Source organism: Ictalurus furcatus, chromosome 14 (assembly GCF_023375685.1).
Source record: "Ictalurus furcatus strain D&B chromosome 14, Billie_1.0, whole genome shotgun sequence".
NCBI lineage: Eukaryota > Metazoa > Chordata > Actinopteri > Siluriformes > Ictaluridae > Ictalurus > Ictalurus furcatus.
In genome coordinates, this window is record NC_071268.1 from 25,659,961 (window position 1) to 25,680,993 (window position 21,033).

The 21,033-nt window shown below is 38.8% G+C and overlaps 1 protein-coding gene across 1 annotated transcript; it reads left to right on the plus strand.

Moving 5' to 3' along the window:
- The first annotated feature begins 5,748 nt into the window (after positions 1–5,748).
- Positions 5,749–9,657, plus strand: LOC128618545 (tumor necrosis factor receptor superfamily member 11B). The gene is made up of 4 exons (XM_053642190.1): positions 5,749–5,959; positions 7,025–7,415; positions 7,995–8,165; positions 8,636–9,657. The coding sequence occupies exons 1-4, from the start codon at positions 5,825–5,827 to the stop codon at positions 8,926–8,928; spliced, it is 990 nt and encodes a 329-aa protein (XP_053498165.1). The 5' UTR covers positions 5,749–5,824; the 3' UTR covers positions 8,929–9,657.
- The last annotated feature ends 11,376 nt before the right edge of the window (positions 9,658–21,033 follow it).

Below are 21,033 nucleotides of genomic sequence, written 5' to 3' on the forward strand. Positions count from 1 at the left end.
CGGTCCCAAGCACAGGCAAATTGGTAGGGTCGGTGAAAGACCTGGTGACCTACCCTGGAAAATATTCAAGGAGATTCTCACGAGCTTAAATAGAAAGTCCATTCGACTGAACGGATGACTTCACATCAAGTTCACAGGTTCATAACTCTCATATGATGATAAGTTTTTTCACATGACTTTATCTCTCATGATGTCGTATCTCTGGCCCTGGAGAATTCTCTGTCCGCCACGTTTTAGTGTTTTATGCGATCTCTATCTATTTCCCAGCCTTTCCTGAGATGAAGTGGGTGGAGTGGATGAAGGAAAAACACTAAAACGTGGACGACACCAGGTTCTCCCTGACCAGGATCAGGGTGTATCCTCTTATGAGCTCACACACTATGGGCGCAGCAGGTCTGGTTGCAGTACAGCCTCTCCTAGGCTTAGATAATGAAAGGTTGTCTGGAAAAGTTTCAGTATTACATTGCGTACACGCACACACACACACCCCCACTTTCAGTATGCCTTTCAGAATGTACATTAACAGTCTATGTTTTAGTAAGATGGTATATCTGTGTTTGGGTTGAGTCAGTGGGTCAGAGTGAGAAAACACTGTTTGTATTTGGTATATATAGTGATGAGTCTGAGTCTCAATCACACAAACTACACATACACCATTTCTAAAAAGGTACTCACTCAGTATTCACACGCACTGTAAACACACTACACGAAGCTCTGATTAAACTAAAAATAGCCTCTCTAAACAGTTTCCCTCATAGCAGTTCAAATCCATTGTGCAATCTGATTGGTTAGAAGGTTGTTGTTGTGATTTATTTTCTATAACGGCGTCTCTCACAGTTGTTCTGGCTCTAAGGAAAGTCACAGGTTTATATTGACGCCCTCATTCGTATATGTTATTGTTTTCGTCGTTCTTATTCTCAGGGACTTGGCGTATAATCTAAACATATTTTTTTTTCTTTTTTTTTTTTTTTTTAAAAATAATAATGATACAGTGCTGTGAAAAAGTTTCATCTGTTTTTGTGTATATTTCGTACTAAATAGTTAGGTGAGGAAACGACTGTTTAGAGCTGCTATAATGCAAGCGATAACAGGAAAAAGTCCGATGTGTCATTGTTTAAGAAATTTAAAACGGTAGCCGTTTGCAAATCGCTGTAGTATTGGAGGAATCCGAAAACTCTGTGGCATGCCATCATTGCAAAAGAATCGATTTCAGATTGCTATCATTCACTTCCCAAGATGGATCTTTAAAAATCATCCCAAGGTTGCTGTTTATCTAAATTTCTTTGCTTAATATTAGTTTTCACATGCTTCCATGGTGATGACTACACTGTTGTTGTTTACTCCATTGACAGTTTGAAATTTAGAGTGGGAGTAACAGAAACTACGATCTCATGATTTGGTCTCAAGAGGGACAACGCACAGTACATGACAATGTTGCTACTAATGATGACTGTGATGACATTGTTTTTCTCCTGTTTGTTTGTTAATATGGTCCTGTAATCTCTCACACACACAAACTCTTCTCAATAATTACATGGGGGATGGTGAATTATGCTAAATAAAATCAAAGTGTGATCTGATAAGCGTGACACGTGTGCATTTTGGGTGGATCCCAGACAGTAGTAGAAATGGTGAGGGCACAGATTTGCTACTTAACCATGTGAGGCACGAGCTTCCATCGACCAATCTTAGAATATTAATAGCGCTGTGATGAATGAATGATGATGGACAGCGTTTTTGACACTTCCACTGAAGATGATGAAGGGGAAAATGACATTTTAGGTTATAAAACCAGATCTGCACTTCTCTCAAAGTGTCTCAAAGGGATGGATTCTGGATGGTGGAAAAAATGATGGATTCTGGTCGATTTGTCATGTGTCTCATCATAGCATAACCATTAAAATGTGGTTAAACACATATGACACCTTCATTTGACATCTGGAATTGTAATGATGTCTATGTAGACCTTTTATGTTTATTATTATTATAGAGCAATCGATGTGCAAAAAAGTTTTTTATTTGACATTGAATGATATGTTTGTACAGTAACTGTGCTAATGATTAAAGACATATAGCAAAAAGACATATAACTGGGCACGTATCGTGGTGATGATTTACAAACTGGATGACACTTCATGGGGAAATTTAAAATCCACCACCTCTAGTTGTGATTCCTGCTTCTCAGAAAGTTTCCAAGCACATTTGTACGAGAATGGTAAACAGTCACTCTTTTCACAATGAAGGGACTGTTTGTTTTGACCTCAAGGTCCAGATCCTGGCTTTACCTAAGCTGCTGATGAGAAACGACTCAAAACAATGTGGACAAATAAGACAGCTTGTACCAGAATTCCATGATAAAAGATAAAAGGGACAAAGGAATTGGTACAGCAGGAGGCACGTCCAGGCCCCATTCAAAAACCTAGTTAGATTTTGAAGTCATACCAATCTTTCAGTGCGATGTTAGCTAAAACCAAATGAATCACCTGCCATCCGTTGAGCAGCACTTGATCAGCGCTGAGCCACAAAGTGGACTTTTAAAAAAAAAACATAAATCCCAAAAACCCATTCCAGAACTGTTTCACTTTTTAACTACCGCATTTCTGAGAAATGACTTTCTTTCGATCAACTCAAGGGTGGTTTGATCATATTAGTCTGATATCTCTGTGATTTTCTTGTGCATCCATATAGTGTTGAAATATATCCATCAATCGTACATAACGGATGCTTTGGATCATATCATTCGTTCTTCAGATTTTCTTGACTGGAAACAAACAGACACTGTCCAGGGTGTACCCCGCCTTGTGCTCGACGCACCCTGGGATAGGCTCCAGGTTTCCCCGTGACCCTGAAAAGGATAAAGCGGTATAGAAGATGGATGGATGGATGGATGGATGGAAACAAACAGGGCTTTTCGAACAATCTTTAATGTGTGTCTTCAAATGGTCTCACCCCAGCATTTTATATTCATAAAAAACATTTAGCAAAGTCTTATTAAAAGAGGTTAAAGCTATGGGATTAGACCAGGGGTGTCCAGTCTTATTTAGGGTTAGGGTTAGGGTATAGCTTTTGATTCCAATCAAGCTAGGGCCACACCTGATTCCACCTGTTTAAATCAATTGATTTTCACTTTCATTTCGTTGGGCTATCAGGTGTGGCTCCTGTCTTGGCTGCGACAGAATTGTCATTTTGTTGATTACGAGTTAATAGAGTGAGACTCAGCCTGTTCATAACCCTTGCTCATATTCATGTGTGGCAATTTGCATGTACAAGAGCAAAACTATTGCTAATGCTCATGTAATATGGGAAGTAGTAGCACAGTGGCTAAGATGTTGGATCACCAGGTCGTAAGTTCAAATCTCAGCACTGCCAAGCTTCCTCTGCTGGGCTCTTGAGCAAGGCCCTCAACTGCTCAGTTGTATAAATGAGAGAAACGGGAGTCGCTATGGATAAGGGCGTCTGCCAAATGCCATAAATGTAAATGTAATATTCATAAAGTTAATCTAAAAGTGGTTTTTCATTACAGATGCATCACGTTTCTTACTACACATGACATTTCTCTAATATGGTGTTTCTCAATGACATGACAAGTTGCATTTTTACTGCGTTGTTAACTTCAAGAGAAAGTGAGGGAATGACTAACAGCTGCTCAATGTGATACCATTTCATTCGATAAGAATTCCACTCATAAGGAAACAATTTGGTATGATTTATCAGCCTGCTTTTAACATCTGACAAACCTTTATTTTTCAGAATCTGAGGTAGGCTTATTGTTAATTCTCAAGTTATTTCCACATCACTTGAAACATGTGAATTAATCTTACACACCAGTTGTTTGTCCTTTTTTCAATATTTATGATTATGAGTACTTTCAATCGCTTGCTCATCAGACATTCCTCAACATTAAATGTAGCTCGAAATGTCTTTTTCGGTGTGGGTTTGCCAGGTTTATATTCAAACCTAGCCAAAAGAAGAGATGGGGGGAAGAAAAACCCCCACAGAGAAATTCCACAATTTAAAATCCACTTCTTCCTAACCTTATACACTGATTTAAATTTCTAATACCATGACCTGCACGGCAAAATATTAATATTAAATAGTAATATTTCAAAGGAACGCAATGTCTCCCTCAACAGATCTTTCATCGATGTTCTGTTCTTGTATTATTACATGTCATAAATAAAGAATAAGACATAAGAACCAGCAGGTCAATGACATTAATACATTCATGCAGCAGTGTTGAATGATTTCAAAAGACGCCACAGCTATGTATGGCTAAGAATCAAGTTATCTAAAATTGGCAACTGGCCAAACTTGTCCTGCATGATAATAAACTGCCTTATGCTAAGTTGTGGTCATTGCAGTTCTACATTCTGCATTAGGATGGAGCTTTGCTGAGAGTACAGGACAAAAGGGGCCAGGTTTCTTTTCACATCAACAAGGTAAGTTTCACCTTCAGTGAAGGATTAACAGAATTATTAATATTTTTATTAACGTTGATACTTATAAACACAGCAGGTAATAATAATTAGCATGTGTGTGTGTGTGTGTTATCTTTTTAGTAAACATAAATAAATAAATAAATCTATGGTAACCACCAGGTGCTTGGTGGTGGGGAGGATTTGTCTGTTGATGTAGAAACTAGGAAGGTTTACATACATTTTTTTTTTTTTTTAAATACTGTACTATCTATTCGAATATTTTCCCCACATTTTATAACAATAGCCTAATAAAGTCATCAAAACTCTGGAGTGACACAAATGGAACTATGGGAATTATGTTGTGGAAAAAAATAAATCAGAATAATTTAGTATTTTAGCATCTTCACGGTAGACCCCCCTTTTCACCTAGAATTTCCAGAAATGTACTCTAGGCGTTTTCTCCACCGATTTCTTGAGGAATTTCCCTGAGATGCTTGCACAATTAGCTTATATGTTTGTCTACAACACCGATTTAATCCCACTCCTTCAGATCAAGAGAAACATTTCAGTCGACTGTCCACAAACTTATGGAGTGTATGAAGAGAAGAATGTTGTTGTACTGTAATGTCGGCTATATGTGACAAATAAAAGCGTTCTATTCTATTATGCTAAAATAATAATATCAGTAATCTCATAAAAAAAAATAATAATCTCAGGTCCATAATATAGGCTACAACATCAGTCCATGCTGATGTCAGTAGGATATCTTATACAGAATAATGAACTGATGAACAGTATGCTGTGAAAATCTAGGAAGAGTGATAGATTTCAAGAAGTAGAAAAAATAAATGGTATATTCTAGGTTTTTAAAAAAAAAAATGATAGAGATGGAGAGATAGGGAGAGAGATAAAGAGAGTGAGATGGAGATAGAGAGATAAACAGAGAGAGATGGAGAGATAGAGAGAGAGATAAAGAGAGAGAGATTGAGCGATAAACTGTGTGTGTGAGAGAGAGAGAGAGAGAGAGATGGAGAGATAGAGAGAGAGATTGAGCGATAAACTGTGTGTGAGAGAGAGAGAGAGAGAGATGGAGAGATCGAGAGAGAGATTGAGCGATAAACTGTGTGTGTGTGTGAGAGAGAGAGAGAGAGAGAGAGAGAGAGAGATGGAGAGATAGAGAGAGAGATTGAGCGATAAACTGTGTGTGAGAGAGAGAGCGAGAGAGAGATAAAGAGAGAGAGAGAGATGGAGAGATAAATTGTGTGTGTGTGTGTGTGTGTGTGTGTGTGTGAGTGAGAGAGAGAGAGAGAGAGAGAGAGACACACACAAAGAGGTACAGAGATAAAAGCGGTAACTCGAGTAATTTATTATTGCCATTTCCGACATATATTCATTCCATTGTTTACATGGATAAAGTTTTCCTGGAAGTGACTAATGACGCATCACTTCAGAGCGTATTAAAAAGGGACACGAGATCCTCCGCCTTGTCAACAGAACTGGGGCGAGACGCGCGCGCAGAGGCACATATGGCAACCAGCGAGGTGAGTGACGTCGCGCTCTCAGATCCTCACGTAGAGTACGTAGCGCTCGCGCTCTGTCCGCGTGCTCTGAGGCACCGATTTGTGCACGGAGGCTTTGAGTAACATAGTTGCTGTTTTTCCCTGCGCTTTAACACCGAGAGAGATAGACAGAGAGAACTAGCCGAGCTGGTACGTGTCTAACGTGTTTGTTTTCGGTGTGGAGCTGGAGACAGCTTTAAGTTTGAGACTGTCATGTAACAAGAGAGATAGTGTGTGTGTGTGTGTGTGTGTGTGTGTGAGTGTGAGAGAGAGAGAGAGAGAGAGGTCTTAACGTGCTGTTTGAGACCTCGACACAGATGATATAAGGTATGTTACAATGTTTCACCTTTTTAAAACACCTTTACTCTGCCTGTACACCTTTACCTGGAAGTGTTCACCTTTCAAGAGCTCGTTTTAAAGGTACTGCTTACTACCAGCTGAGTGTCGAGGAAAGGTACAGTTTAGTCCCCTTTATCTGATTGTGTTTCCAGCTCAGTGGTGGTTGGTTTGGTGTATTTGGATTGTCCTATACACAGATAATGGGCTGGTCGGACATCAGTTGGGGTTTTGGGACCCTGTTTATTCTTGTCTTGTTCCTCAGTAAACTCTAACAGTCTTTCCTCTGACATTTGGAAATGATTCAGGATCGCTCTCACTACAGAGCATGTAGATTTTAGTTGCTGTGGTGTTTTCGGTTTGGTACTGAATGTTCAAGGTTCTTGATGAAGCATAACAGGGCAACGAAGACAGATACGCTTTTATCAAGCGTTAAAACCAGAACACCACCGAGTTAGTGGTCTAATGCACTCTCGTGAGTTTGGCTTAACATTTCCTCTTCATTATCTTCACGTGGACTGATGTGAGGAAACACTGACATGCAGAATGACCTTCTGAGGACATGTGGCTGAAGGAAGAACCTTTTTTAAAAAAAATTAATAATAATAATTCCTTTTAGTTACTGAGGTTAAGATTTATTGCAGTAATCATTATGCCAGTGGAAGATCCTCATAATATTGTGTGTGTGTGTGTGTGTGCTTGTTTCTGCAGTTTATCCTCACCGTTTTAGTGCTATACAGCAGCACAGCATCCTTGGTGATCGCTCAAAATGAGCAAAATGAGACCACATACCAACGCAAGCTTCCCTCCGGTAAGATCGTGACGTGCGACCGCTGCCCTCCAGGTTTCCATCTGCAGAAGCACTGCACAGACACGCAGCGTACCGAGTGCCGGCCGTGCAGCGCAGGATTCTACACCGAGTTCTCAAACTACATCTATGACTGTCTGCCATGCGACTGGTGTTCTTCAGATCAGACCGTGGCACAGGAGTGCACGAGGTCCAGTAACCGTGTGTGTGAGTGCAAGGAAGGCTTTTACTGGAACTCGCACTTCTGCCAGCAGCACACGGTGTGTCAGAAGGGATACGGAGTCAAAGTAAAAGGTAATTCTGTTCAAACGCTAACGTTTGACCTCTCCTAACATCTCCTCTAGCTTCTGAAACGTTCCAGTGTTGAATCATCACTTAGAGTATCTCATGATCCTGTATCTCTAGCAGCATTTTTCACTCTGGCTGGACTTGTTGAGCCATTACACTCATTCTAAAGAGGACTAACCGGTCTCTTTCGTTCAGCCTTCAAACATACATCTTTCGGTAGATTTTAATGTGTGTCTATTATGTGGTACCACTGTAAACCTTTTTATTTCGAGTGTGTAAAAGTTACCGCAAGCACACTGCGCAGAATGGAGCTTTTATTAAGAGAAAATAATAATGAATCTGATCTTTAAAAAAAAAAAAAAAAAACCCAATCAAATATTTTGTTAAACAAATTCAGTGTATGTAGACTTTCGTGTCTTTAGAGATGAGCGAAATATCATATCACGATTCTCGAAGGCTTTTCTACGACGCATGATATGCGTCATAGACATGCATGAAAACAAAAAGTGTTGCATTTATTTTAAAAAAAAAGATTTTAAGATTTGTCTTTTTTTCCTTTTCTTGTTGTTTTTTTTTCTTGTACAGGGAATCCACACAGAGACACGGAGTGTGAGCGTTGCACGGCCGGATACTACGCAGCCGGAAACACGCCGTGCGTTCCACACACACAGTGCAAATCAGAAGAGAAGCTTCTGTTCTCCGGCACCAGCTCTGTGGACAACGTTTGTGTTAGCTGCAACAGTATCACACAGGATGGTATGCTTTATTTATTTAAATCATTAGGTTTTGGTTTAACGAGGGGTTAAATTTCCTTAAAGCTTTCATCGCATCATCATATTTCTATCCCGCTTGAGGAATCCACAGCAAGTCATAACCTTTACAGTTTGGCAGAGGCTCCTTGAGTATGAAATAAACAGCATCTATTTACAATGATTTTTTGTCTAACAGGAGTGAAAATGTGAGCGAAGCGGAGGTATAACAAGTAATACAAGCTCTTTTAATAATAAATAACCACTGGACCGTTTCCACTATGCTGAGATGTTGGGTTTCGGCATCATCGTAAATGAGCGCAGTGTTTCGTTTTCTAAAATGGGTCTGATGTTAAATGATTCATTCTTGCACACTCGCACTGATTCCTCTCTCTCCCTTGAATAATGAATCAGGAAAGGTAACCGGATGCAAGCGCTATTTTGAGCTGACGTTTGTGGTCTTCTTTCTGTTTTCAGGTGTGGTAAAACTCCTCAAGCAGCAGGTCATAGAAATCTTCAAGAATCAGAATACTCGAAAGCTATATCGTATCAGTAGGAACTTAAATGTAAAGGACGGTGGATTTCAGTGCTCCAGAATTCATGACCACTGTATTCAGAATCTGCAGCGGTGGCTTAATGAGGCTACAGAGCAGGAGGTCCTCAGCCTTCCCGATAAGCTGCACAGGCATGAAGTTATAGCCAAGAACATCAAGGACAGCATTAAGAGGATCCATGATGAAATCAATCTGTGCACAAACACTTTGCTTTAATTGATCTTCAAAGCCCCCATGTGCAGCTTATTTCATTACACATGTATATTTATGAATAAACAAATAGTCCAAACTTGATGAAGTGGAACCTACAACTCTTCAGATTAATAAGAGTGTGCATGAGACATTCTGACTCAGCGTTACACTGACGGGTAGAGTTAACAGGCTTTAGATTAGATGTTTTACAGAAAAATCTTAAATCATAAAAAGGCACTGAATTTTTAAAAAATTTTTTAGTTTGTTTGTAATTTGCCTAGTTTGTTCCAAGCAGATGTTCTATGTTTTTTTTTTGTTTGTTTTTTTTTTTAAACATATGTTTATTATTAGATGTATTTTTTAAATGTCTACATGTTACACTGTTTTTAAAAAAATTTCGAACTGCCTGTCAGGTGCTAGAGATCTAGATGCCTCACAGAGTCTCTCTGTTACATCATGTTGTACAGATAAAACATAAGTGAGCAGCTGTTGTGCTCTTGTTGCTTTGGATTGTGTCCGAAATGTATTTCTTTTTTATTTTTGCTAAAAAAAAATTATAATAATTTGTCAAACTACCTGCCTCATGCAACGTTATTACCTCTTAAAGTTTTGGTTGTTTTTTTTGTTTTGTTTTTTCCAGTATCGTTGCTCCAAGAATGATATAGTTTATATTTCAAAGAATGGTCATGAAAAGTAATCCAATCTGCAAGGTAAAAAAGAAATCTGCAAAGTAATAAAATGATATGAAATTTATCTCTGACTTTCTAGAAGCGGTGTTACTGTTCTCGCTCATTCACTGAAATTCACTTTGGCTGGTGAGATGATCGCATTGATCCGTCTCTTATGGCTGACCAAATGAAAAAGATGACACTCTCACAGCACAGAGTAATTCATCAATTAAGAAAGGAATAAAATTCGATTCAATTCGACTTATTGTCATCATACGTATACATACGTATATCCTCGACTGTAAACATATAACGAGTGCAAAAAGCATCAGATAGAGGATAGGTGAGTAGCATCATTTGGCAAGACGATGAACATGGCGCATAAAAAGGAGGGGGGAAATGTTTTAGGGCGGTGTGCCGGTTCAGACGGGGGTTACTAGAATTTGATTCGGCATTCACCGTGTTCAAATGTGTAAAGTACAGAAAAGATGTATTATTAGAGATTAAAATGCATGTGCCAAATGTAAACTAAGTAGTAAGTCTGAGTCAGGAAGTGGGTGCGCAAAAGGGGAAGAGTAGGAAGAGGGTGTTGTTCCCAGTGTGTGTCGTGTGAGCAGCTTGACTGCCCATGTTAAGAAAGTAGCCTTGCGGAACTGGTTAGTTTGGGATACTCCCTTTCTAGACAGTGTGGGGTCAAACAGGGTGTAGCTGGGGTGAGTAAAGTTTCTCCCCGTGGAGGCAGAGCAGTTCCTGTGATGATCTGAGCAGTATAACTTCACTGCAGGGTCTCCACTATGACCGATGGGCTACAGAATTCATTTCTAATCCTGCATACGATGAATTGGCAGAATCTAGTAGTAGTAGATGTAATGCTAGATCAAGCTTCCCAATAAGATTACCATTGGAATGCTACATGTGAACACCTTTGGTAAAGTGTTGGCTTTTATACTCTGTATATATCTTAAAAGACCAAGCCATCATGACAATTTTAGCAAAATGACAGATTCTACCAAGCAATTGCAAAATGTCCGACTGTTGATTGGTGGAGTCCGGAGTCTATAGAGATGGTTTTGGAAACTTTTCCAGCCTGATGAGCATCAACAACTCTTTTTCGGAGGTCCTCAGAAATCTCCTCTGTCCGTGCCATGATACACTTCCACAAAAATGTGTTGTGAAGATCAGACTCTGATAGATGCCTGTTCTTTAAATAAAACACCGCACTCCCTCACTCACACCTGATCGTCATCCCATTGATTGAAAACACCTGACTCTAATTTCACCTTCAAATTGAACTGCTAAACCGAGAGGTTCACATACTTTTGCCACTCACAGATCTGTAATATTGGATCATTTTCCTCAATAAATATGATATTTTTTCTCTCATTTATTTAATTAGGTTCTCTTTGTCTACTTTTAGGACTTGTGTGAAAATCTGATGATGCTGTAAGTCATATTTATGTATATATATATATATATATATATATATATATATATATATATATATATGAAATTCTACACAAAGCTTCAAGCACCACTAAATGCATGTCGTATTAAGGTTTGCCTTATTTCAAATTTTTAAAAAAATATATATATATATACCAAATATCTATATAACTTTGTTAATCCTTTGAACTCTGCACTCTACTCTTTTTCTTCTTGAGCACCCAAATGCATGAAATGCAGCTAAAACTCATCACAAATTTATCAAAAAAAACGATGGTGATGACAGTATGAGGTGGCGGAAAGAGCGGACATGAATCAGAGTGCGACTTCACATTTGGCACATGAGACAGGGACACGATTTACTATGCATGATTTCATCCGGAAACTCCGCTCACTCAGCTTTGAACATGTTAGAAGATATTTTATGCTGGCAGTAGTTTCAGAAACGTCTGCTCTCAGGATTATTAAGTAATTGCGTCACTTAATGTTGAGGTCATAATAATACTGAGGTCATAATAATACTGTGGTTTTAAAAGATTAAGAGGAAAGAGAAAAGAGAGGAGGCAAATGAGCTCAAGTTTTTAAACTTTGACACAATGCAAGCTGCAACAATTCATGATGTTTTCAGTCATGGGAATAGGAAGATGCTGAGGGATTTGAGATCTACTCAGCTGCGGATGTCACGGAGTTATTTCCTGAAAGCTAAATGCGCATGTAACTGCATAAAGCAAAAAACAACTGCCATGGACGGCAAAGCAGAAAATGGATAAATAGGAATGGGATTTTTTTTCAGTGTTAGCCAGGGCTACTGACAATTACATACATTATCATATAATATAATATATAATATAATATATAACATATTATATATATATGTACTGTTACGACTCGGTCTAGGTCGGGTCGCAATACATGATAAAATAATGGACTGATGAGACCAGGATTGTGTTTGCTTTGGGGTTTTTTTTATTCTCTTTTTTTTTTATTTATAATAGTCTGAACTTCAGACGCCGACCAGGCCAAAATAATAAATAAAACTTCCTTCTAACAGTACAAAAAGAAACGAACTATCCTAAAAGAAAAGAAAAGAAAAATACAATTCCTTCCCTCACTCCATAGCTACCCCAAAACCAAGAGAAAACATAAATGGTGCCGACTTCCTACACTATTACCAGTGCACTATTTACAAATTTGACAATTAGTGTGTGTAAGTATATATATATATATATATATATATATATATATATATATATATATATATATATATATATATATATATAATTAAAGGGGTAGAGCATAAACAAAGTCAATAACAGGCAGAAGGTCGAAATCAAGACACGTAATGCACTTCTAAATACACGAAGCAACAGCAACGATCTGCCATGGGATGGAGACTGACTAGGCATAAGTACACCTCCGGAAGCGTGAATCCAACCAATCCTAATGCGTGAGGCAGGAGCAGGTGTGGACAAGATGTGATCATCCAGTGGCAAGCCAGAACATGATGCATTACAGTAGGCGGGGCCTAAAAGGAGAGGAGACAAAAGACACCCATCCCATCACTGACATAGACACACGAATGGCACACAGAACAAACACACCCGAGAACGTAACATCCACTCCCTTAAGAGTGAACATCAGGTTCACAACTGTCCCTAAAATGGCACCGAGATAGTGAGTCAGCCACTACATTCTCAGACCCTTTCTTATTCTGAATGTTTATGTTAAAACTTTGCACAATCAAGGACCATCGATTGAGCCGTTGGTTTCTGTTTGACATACTGTGTAAAAACACAAGTGGACTACAGACTACAGACTAGGTCTGTAAAAACGGTAACAGGGTCAGAGCTAGAACCAGTATGAACTTCAAAATGTTGGAGGGCAAGCAAAAGGGCAAGGGAGGCTTCAGTATATTCACATGGCACACACGAGGTTTTCATTTCTGCTCAGTGGTTTTCACACCAAAGTCTGTGTCATTCAATTTAGACTCAGTGACATAAGGACCTGAGAAACAAGACTGGAGAGCAAATGGAAGTAAACCCAAAACTTCATCACCTGCTTGGAATGTAAATACCACATCCTTTTTATCAAAACGAGCCTTTATACAGGAATGGGAGGATGCAAGAGAACGTTTGGTTAACTCACAAGCAGTATGTTGGCAATCATGAAAGGAACTAACATAATCCAGGACATTCTTAGTTGGGGTTTTTACTGGACTTGGAGACAGAAACTCTCCCCGTAAAACCTTTAAAGGTCCATGACTGAAATCAAATGACTGAAACCAAATGACTCTGGTCTGACTGGATATATTTTGGCAAACCAAAAGTGGCACAGAACTTAACAAGTCCTTTGAAGACAGCACGGGACTTTATGCTACGTAGGGGTATAGCTTCAGGGAACCTAGTAGCAGCACACATCAAAGTTAGTAGGTATGAATTACCAGACTTGGTTTGAGGAAGGGGACCTACACATTCTATTAAAATTCTTTCAAAAGGTTCTCCCATAACAGGTATCTCCCATAACAGACACCACCTCAGAACAAAGAAAACCATATGTAACGGGGCCTTCACTATACCAAGTTCAATACCCTGAACTAGAACATCTGCACCACAGCTAGAGTGCTCAGACAAAGGAAGGACACCTTCCAACATAAAGGAGCAAAACTACATCATCCAGAATAAAAGGTTCAAAGGTAGTATCAACTGAGGAAAGTGAAAGTAAACTGTCACAGTGTTGTCCTTGTACAGTAGTGATGGGAAGTTCGGATCATTTTACTGACTCGCATCTTTGAATCCCGTTCAGCAAAATGAACGAATCTTTTTCGAGTCATTTCGTTCATTCAGCAGAATGTAATTAAAATGTTGCATGTTAAATTCCCCAACACCTCTAGTACTTACGCAAACGTTGATCACATTTGGAATAAAAAAATGCACTATAGGTTAATGCAGCCAAGGCTGAATTATGAGAAACAGAAATGTTTCATTAATAGCTTAGCTGCATCTTCAGGCTATGCAATCTGTTAGTTCACCTCACGTCCCGATCCGAGTCACGTCACATTTTTCACATCTGTTCCCCGGGAACAGAAATGATTAGTTCACCTCTTGATTCATGGGTTTGAGTCACACGTTCATCCCATGTCCACCCTATAGGCTGAATGCAGTGGGGTTCTGAAGTGATGAACGAATGACTCAAACCCCAAGAATCAAGAGGTGAACGAATCATTTCTGTTTCCGGTACTGCATGGTGTATTGCCTATGGGGCAGTCACCGGAAGAACGAATGACTCGAACCCGAGGACTCAAGACAAGAACGAATCATTTCTGTTTCCGGTACTGCATGGTGTATTGCCTATGGGGCAGTCACAGGAAGAACAAACGACTCGAACCCAAAAACTCGAGACGTGAACTGATCATTTCTGTCACGGGAAGAACAAACGACTCGAACCCAAAAACTCGAGACGTGAACTGATCATTTCTGTCACGGGAAGAACAAACGACTCGAACCCAAAAACTCGAGACGTGAACTGATCATTTCTGTTTCCTGTACAGAACCCATGGGGATATTGCCACTCATTCGCGGTCAAAAATGAACGAATCACTCTCTGAGGCAACTCGTTATTCTCGAGTCGTATTAAAGATTCATTTAAAAGGAACGGACCATTCATGAACGACACATCACTATTGTACATGCACTAAAGCCACACTCTTAGGACTGTTTTGTGCTTTCCGTCAATTTTTGCATATTAACACGGGACAAGCAGCAACGAGGTGACCAGATTCGCGACAATAAAAACATTCACAGGACTCACTAGCACGTTTAGGTGCGCTCACAGGAGCTTTCGAGCTGTAGCTGCAATCAGAAGTATCACGATGTGACGAAAAAAATAGAGTTTTCTGCATGAGCACAAACTCATCAGCCAAAACGGCAGCATCAGCGTGCGAAGAGACTTTTTGCTCATTCAAATAAACCACAATTTTGTAAGAAATACAGGCCTTAAATTCTTGGAGAATTCAACAATTGAACTGATTGAAGGTAATGACCTTATTGCGGCACACCACTTATCAAGTAAAGCAGCCTTTTCCCGCACGAACTCAACATATGTTTCCATGCTTTCAAAACTTCTGCCAGTAACTTTCAAGGATAACCTCATATGCCCGTAACACAGCTGATTGAACTGTTTCTTAATCCAAACTCTGCTCTAATGCTAGAGCAGAACAAACATCCTGAGCTTTCCCCACAAACCTGCACTGTTACAATAAAGACCACATACATGTAGGCCACTGCAGAGTGGCAGCAGTGCGCTCAAACACAGGGAAATAGGTGTCCACCTCACTTTCCCGAAACATAGGAACTAAAGCAATGTGTTTACTAACATCAAAACCAACAGGACTTACAAACCAGGTGCCTCGATGCGCAAGCTCTAGCACGGGCGAGAACTCATGAACAGGTCGCGCAGGAAACCTGCAGTGAACCGAAACCTGGCCTACTCCTCAGCACCAGCTCTAATTACAGCTCTTTTAGCTTTATCTCCTTCTTAGTTTCAAGCTGCGGTGTTTGGAACTGCAATATGTGAGCTTGATACTGCTGATGATTTATCTCAAGGTCAAGTTTCTTTAGCTGCAGTGCCAGCATGGGTTCCTCTACTCCCTTTAATTCTTGCTTACTTATTTCATTTTATTGTGCAACGTACAGTACATATTACATTACTCATAGACTAATAATACTAGGTAATACATTTCTCCAAAGCCAGAGAAAAGAAAGCATAAAGAGTGGGTGTGTGAGTGTGGATGTGTGGTTGAACGTGTAGACTTTACTGTTATACAAAGCACAAATGCTTTCCTTGTGCCATGATGCCATCACTTCACAAGTGACGCAGTTCATTAGAATGAAGTCGGAATTCAAATGTTATACCAATGAGGAGGAAGTATACTTCCGAGCCTTTTAAACAGGTCAAACATGTATTTAAGGCCCTGCAGCTCAGACTAACAAGTAACAACATGGTTCCAAATAAACCACCGCAAGCTCCAAACAAGTGCTGCAGAGCCCGCGGAGTCGATAATATTTCCATTTCCAAATGAGGGGGAAAATTTCTAGTTAAAACAAATCCAGCGTTCTAGATAAACCACATGATTAGTGGTACTGTTTAGATGAATTAGGTACACTATATCCACTTCAAGCATAAACAAGAACAATGTTCCTCAGAACTGACTTCCTGCTAGGTTAAATTTAAATGAACTGGCGAACTTTTGGGAATATGAAGTGCTTCTGTAAGCATCTGAGCCATGATCCTGGTTAAAATCAGAACAGACTTCCATATTAGTCCAAGGATCAATTTCCCATCTATGTTTTTTAATCGCAATGGACCAAGTTTCCCAAAAGCATCGCAGCAAAAAGTACACACCCTCTCTCTGCAGCTGAGATGGTCTTAACTTTGCAATGCTTTTGTGAAGCTCAACTGTGGTTAGTTGAAACTGAAAAGTATCTGTCTTTCAATCAGAAGTCTTCCACAGTCCAACCGGATGCCTGATTCTTCACTACTCGGACCAAATTTGGGGAGAGATTGATATTGATCATTTCAAGTCAGTAGAATCTTTACATATATATATATATATATATATATATATATAAACTCAACAACTGGGTCATGTTTGGTATTAAATGCACTGTCAAATCACGCTTGGAACTTCCGTGAATACACAACATTATAGGTTTATGATCACAACACTACAGGCTAATGATCTAGACATATATTGATATGTGGGACTTCCTTCTGAAAAACAACTAATCAGGAGCATTGAATGAGGAGAGTCATGAACACTGACCCACCTCTTCACTTTTCAGTATAAATACCTGAAACTCACAAACACCTGTGAGTTAATTATTCAATTTCCACCCACCTGAATCTCTGATCGTCACCTTCAACGGAGACTGGCTACGCCCACATCAATCACAGCCAATTTTCCATTATGGAAAGATTTAGATGCAGGAGAACTCCAGGATTTTATTGCGATTTCCATTGAAGTATTGAAGTATCAGGACCCAACCAACGAGACGCCATTGGAACGTAACTACAAAGCTTCTCTATGCACCTTCTTCAATCTTGGTGATGATAGCTTAGCTAAAATTAGTGTGTTCAACTGTCTTATCTGTAACGTATATTCACTACATTTGTATATAATGTTCATCATCATATACCAGTTATATCAATTCTCAAAACTATCAACTCAAGGATTCACTTGATTGATCTAACGCAAATACCTTTCAAATAATAAACAAATTATTGCTATATATATATTTTTTTATCTTGGTGATCCAACCAACATCAAGTCATATCTCCTTTGAAGATTATTTTGTTCGTTGAGCTGATGATGCGATGAATAGATCTATTATTATTATTATTGTTATTATTATTAGTAGTATTATTGTTGCTGTTATTATATAATTTCTTATATTTAATTTAATAGCAATAACTTACCAACATCACATTACACATGTAACTATAAACGGAAAAATGTTCAATGTGTTATTCTTCGTTTGGGGAATTTCTGTGCTACAAGAGGAATAAAGCACATCATTTCAAACAGACATTTCTGTTACTTTTGCTAAATGAAAATTTCACTTAATTCACTAATGAAATGAAGTCACAGTATATGCACTTTTAAACTCTTTGTCTGTGTTATGTTGTTATATCGTGCTACTTTGCTGAGTTTTATGTATTTCACTTCAAAAATGACACAATCCGCACTTTGATGCATGTGACAGGGCTAGTAAAACAGTTTAACCACATATCAGGCATTCTCGGCCACCTTTTTTTAATCTATGCTTCACATTCATCCAGTCACATCCAAAGCAAACGCAATTATTCATCACGAGACTCAGCTATACCTATCTGCGATGTTTGCTGCCCTTAATCACTCATTCAGACATTCTCATACAGATGTGGTAAGAGTGAGTTCCTTCATGTCAGTCATTCAGTGAGCCTTGGACCGGCTGACTCACAGAAACTTTTTTTTTTGCGTTGACAGTAGTGCACCGCACTCAGTCATTGTTAGAGGAAATACCTCCCCGCTGCCGTCTCTGCTTATACAAAACGGTACAAGCTGTGTGGTTTAGTTTTTTTCTTTCTTGACATCGTTAGAGGAAATTCTGCTTACTCTCACTTCCTATTATTGCATGAGAGGAACCGTAACAGTGTAGACTGAAGTCTTTCTAAAGTACAACCATTGGTACTTCAAGTTGTGTTTAAAAGGGCAAATTCCTCTAACGTGCTGGCCACATGGGGAAGAAGGAAGTCAAGTAGGAGGAAGTATGAGGAAGCTACAGTCTTACTGAGAATCGAGTTGAGTGGGTTAAAAATTGGAGAGCTCATTTTCTTAGTAGTGTCATAGATGGCAGGGTCATTTCTAACCATTTTTGGTGCACCATGGGAGATTCCTATTCGTGTTGTCCTCGTCATGATGGAGGGCTAGTAGGCGCTAATAGGTGGCAAAACAGGTCTTTTCCGTCCATAGACTACTAGTCACATACCTTTATATTTCTTTTTCTTTTTCTCATCCTCTTTTATATATATATATCCATCTATCCATCTTCTGTATCCATCTTCTATACCGCTTATCCTTCCTTCAGTGTCACGGGGAAACCTGGAGCCTATCCCAGGGAGCATGGGGCTATATATATATATATTGTGGTGCAGTTTCTATATATTTATATATATGCATAAATATGACAAAACATCATCAGATTTTCACACATCCTAAAAGTAGACATAGAGAACCTGAGAAAAAAAAAAGATATTATATATTTATTGAGGAAAAGGATCCAATATTACATATCTGTGAGTGGCAAAAGTATGTGAACCTCTAGGTTTAGCAGTTTAATTTGAAGGTGAAATTAGAGTCAGGTGTTTTCAATCAATGGGATGACGATCAGGTGTGAGTGAGTGTCCTGTTTTATATAAAGAACAGGGATCTATCAGAATCTTCACAACACATGTTTGTGGACGTGTATCATGGTGCAAACAAAGGAGATTTCTGAGGACCTCAGAAAAAGAGTTGTTGATGCTCATCAGGCTGGAAAAGTTTTGTAGTTTTTTTTGTTTGTTTTTTTTTTTAACACCTCTAAAGAGTTTGGACTCCAAAGATCTGTAATCTTGGATCAGTTTCCTCAATAAATAAATGACCAAGTATAATATTTTTGTCTCTTCTGTTTAATTGGGTTCTCTTAGTTCATAGGTCATGATGTCTTAGGTCATATTTCTGCAGAAATGTAGAAAATTCTAAAGGGTTCACAAACTTTGAAGCAGCACTGTAGAACAGCACACATACACACACATACACACACAGGTGCATCTAGAAAAAATGTGAATATTCTGGAAAAGAGTTTCTGTAATTTTATTCAAAAAGTGGAACTTTCATATGTTCTACATTTGTGTGTGTGTGTGTGTGTGTGTGTGTGTGTGTGTGTGTGCCTTACCCAATTCTAATAATGCCTTTGTTGGATTTTGTGCAATCTCCTGACTCAGCTTTTACATGTGTATCTGTTTATTTGATATGAGTCATGCAAAGTGTTACAGACTTGCTTATGTCATGGCAGTGTTGCCTTTTTTCCAGTGTCACTGGTCACATTGGACACGCTTTATCAGTATCAGTCACTTATAAATGATTCCAATCTTGCATTCGCTTAATAATCCATCAAAATACGATGCCCTTTGCCCTCCTTTAAATATCTGTCACGGTACATGCACGTATAATAGAATAAATATTTATTACCCTTCAATCCCATTTGTTAGTTCCGCTTCCCTCTTCACCGACCAGCTATAACTGAGGGGAAAATACCGAGCCTGCTTCATTCAGAAATATTACGCAACTCCATTTCACAGCTCTTTCAACAGATGTTTAGTGTCCCTGAAGTGTTGCTAAGAGATCACTACAAGATACTCGCAAAGGAGAAAACACCAATGTGCGTTTAAACTTTGTTTACAATTTTGCTGAATTTTCTGGCACTCGTTCAATGAGGCTGAACCTCAGAAATGGCAGCAGACGTCAAAAGAAGTAGGAATCCAACACAGCCAAATGTGTCATGCAATAGGAACGTAAACGTTAGAAACAGAATTGTTCAGACCACTAATTACATGCCAGAACTATAACGACCTTATGAACTATTATGAAGATCCTGCACTTGATACAACAGACAAATCCAGTTTCTTATGGTGCCTTGCTTAAGTATTCACACACACACACACACACACACACACACACACACACACCTGTTTGAAATTGTCCACATTTTATATTAGAATTAAGACGGAATATCATGAATCTACACTAAATAGCCCTTAATATTACAAGACAGGAAATCATTTACATTTGCAAGGATTATTCAAAAAAAATAAATAAATCAAAACATAACAGTTGTAATTGCGTAAGTAGTTGTGAAAACCCTATATTAATTCTGGTACAACCAGTTTGCCATCAGACGTTGAACAAAGTGCATGTGTGTACATGACTGTTCTCAAGCTAAAAATAAATGCACATGTCCCTGGAAGAAACCAGTCTGGCTCCCTGCCAAAGTAAACATAAAGAGCGAACGTGGAATTCCAAACAAGTGCTAGCTTTCTTCTCACAGACTATTTCGTGTCAGTTGTATGTACAAATATGTACATTTCGGTATGTACACTTGCAACAGATATAGATGTCTTCTTTATATCATGAAAACATAAATATAAAGAGATAAAAATATGTGCAGGTTGCGGTTGAAGGAAGTTGCTCTTGAGTTGATTTTTAGGAATTTTTTTTTTTTTACAGCAGAATGGTAGTATAGAGTTCTTACTTGTTCTGCTTATATTACATCTCTTTGTTTTTCAAAATGCATGAATAAAGTAGGCTTTTCCCCAGAATTCTTCTGGCCCTAGCTCTGTAACCAGTAGGATCTCAAACTCAAAATTATGAGAGCTATAGAGGACTTATTTCCTCTATTTCCTGTATTTATTTGAGACTCTAACCTTTTCCATTTTATAAATT

Excerpts from the sequence above, each read along its gene's own strand:
- LOC128618545 (XM_053642190.1), top strand. The coding sequence starts at position 5,825 with ATGGATAAAGTTTTCCTGGAAGTGACTAATGACGCATCACTTCAGAGC. Across the intron at positions 5,960-7,024 it reads CACATATGGCAACCAGCGAG|TTTATCCTCACCGTTTTAGT; the intron begins GTGAGTGACGTC and ends TTGTTTCTGCAG. Across the intron at positions 7,416-7,994 it reads ATACGGAGTCAAAGTAAAAG|GGAATCCACACAGAGACACG; the intron begins GTAATTCTGTTC and ends TTTCTTGTACAG.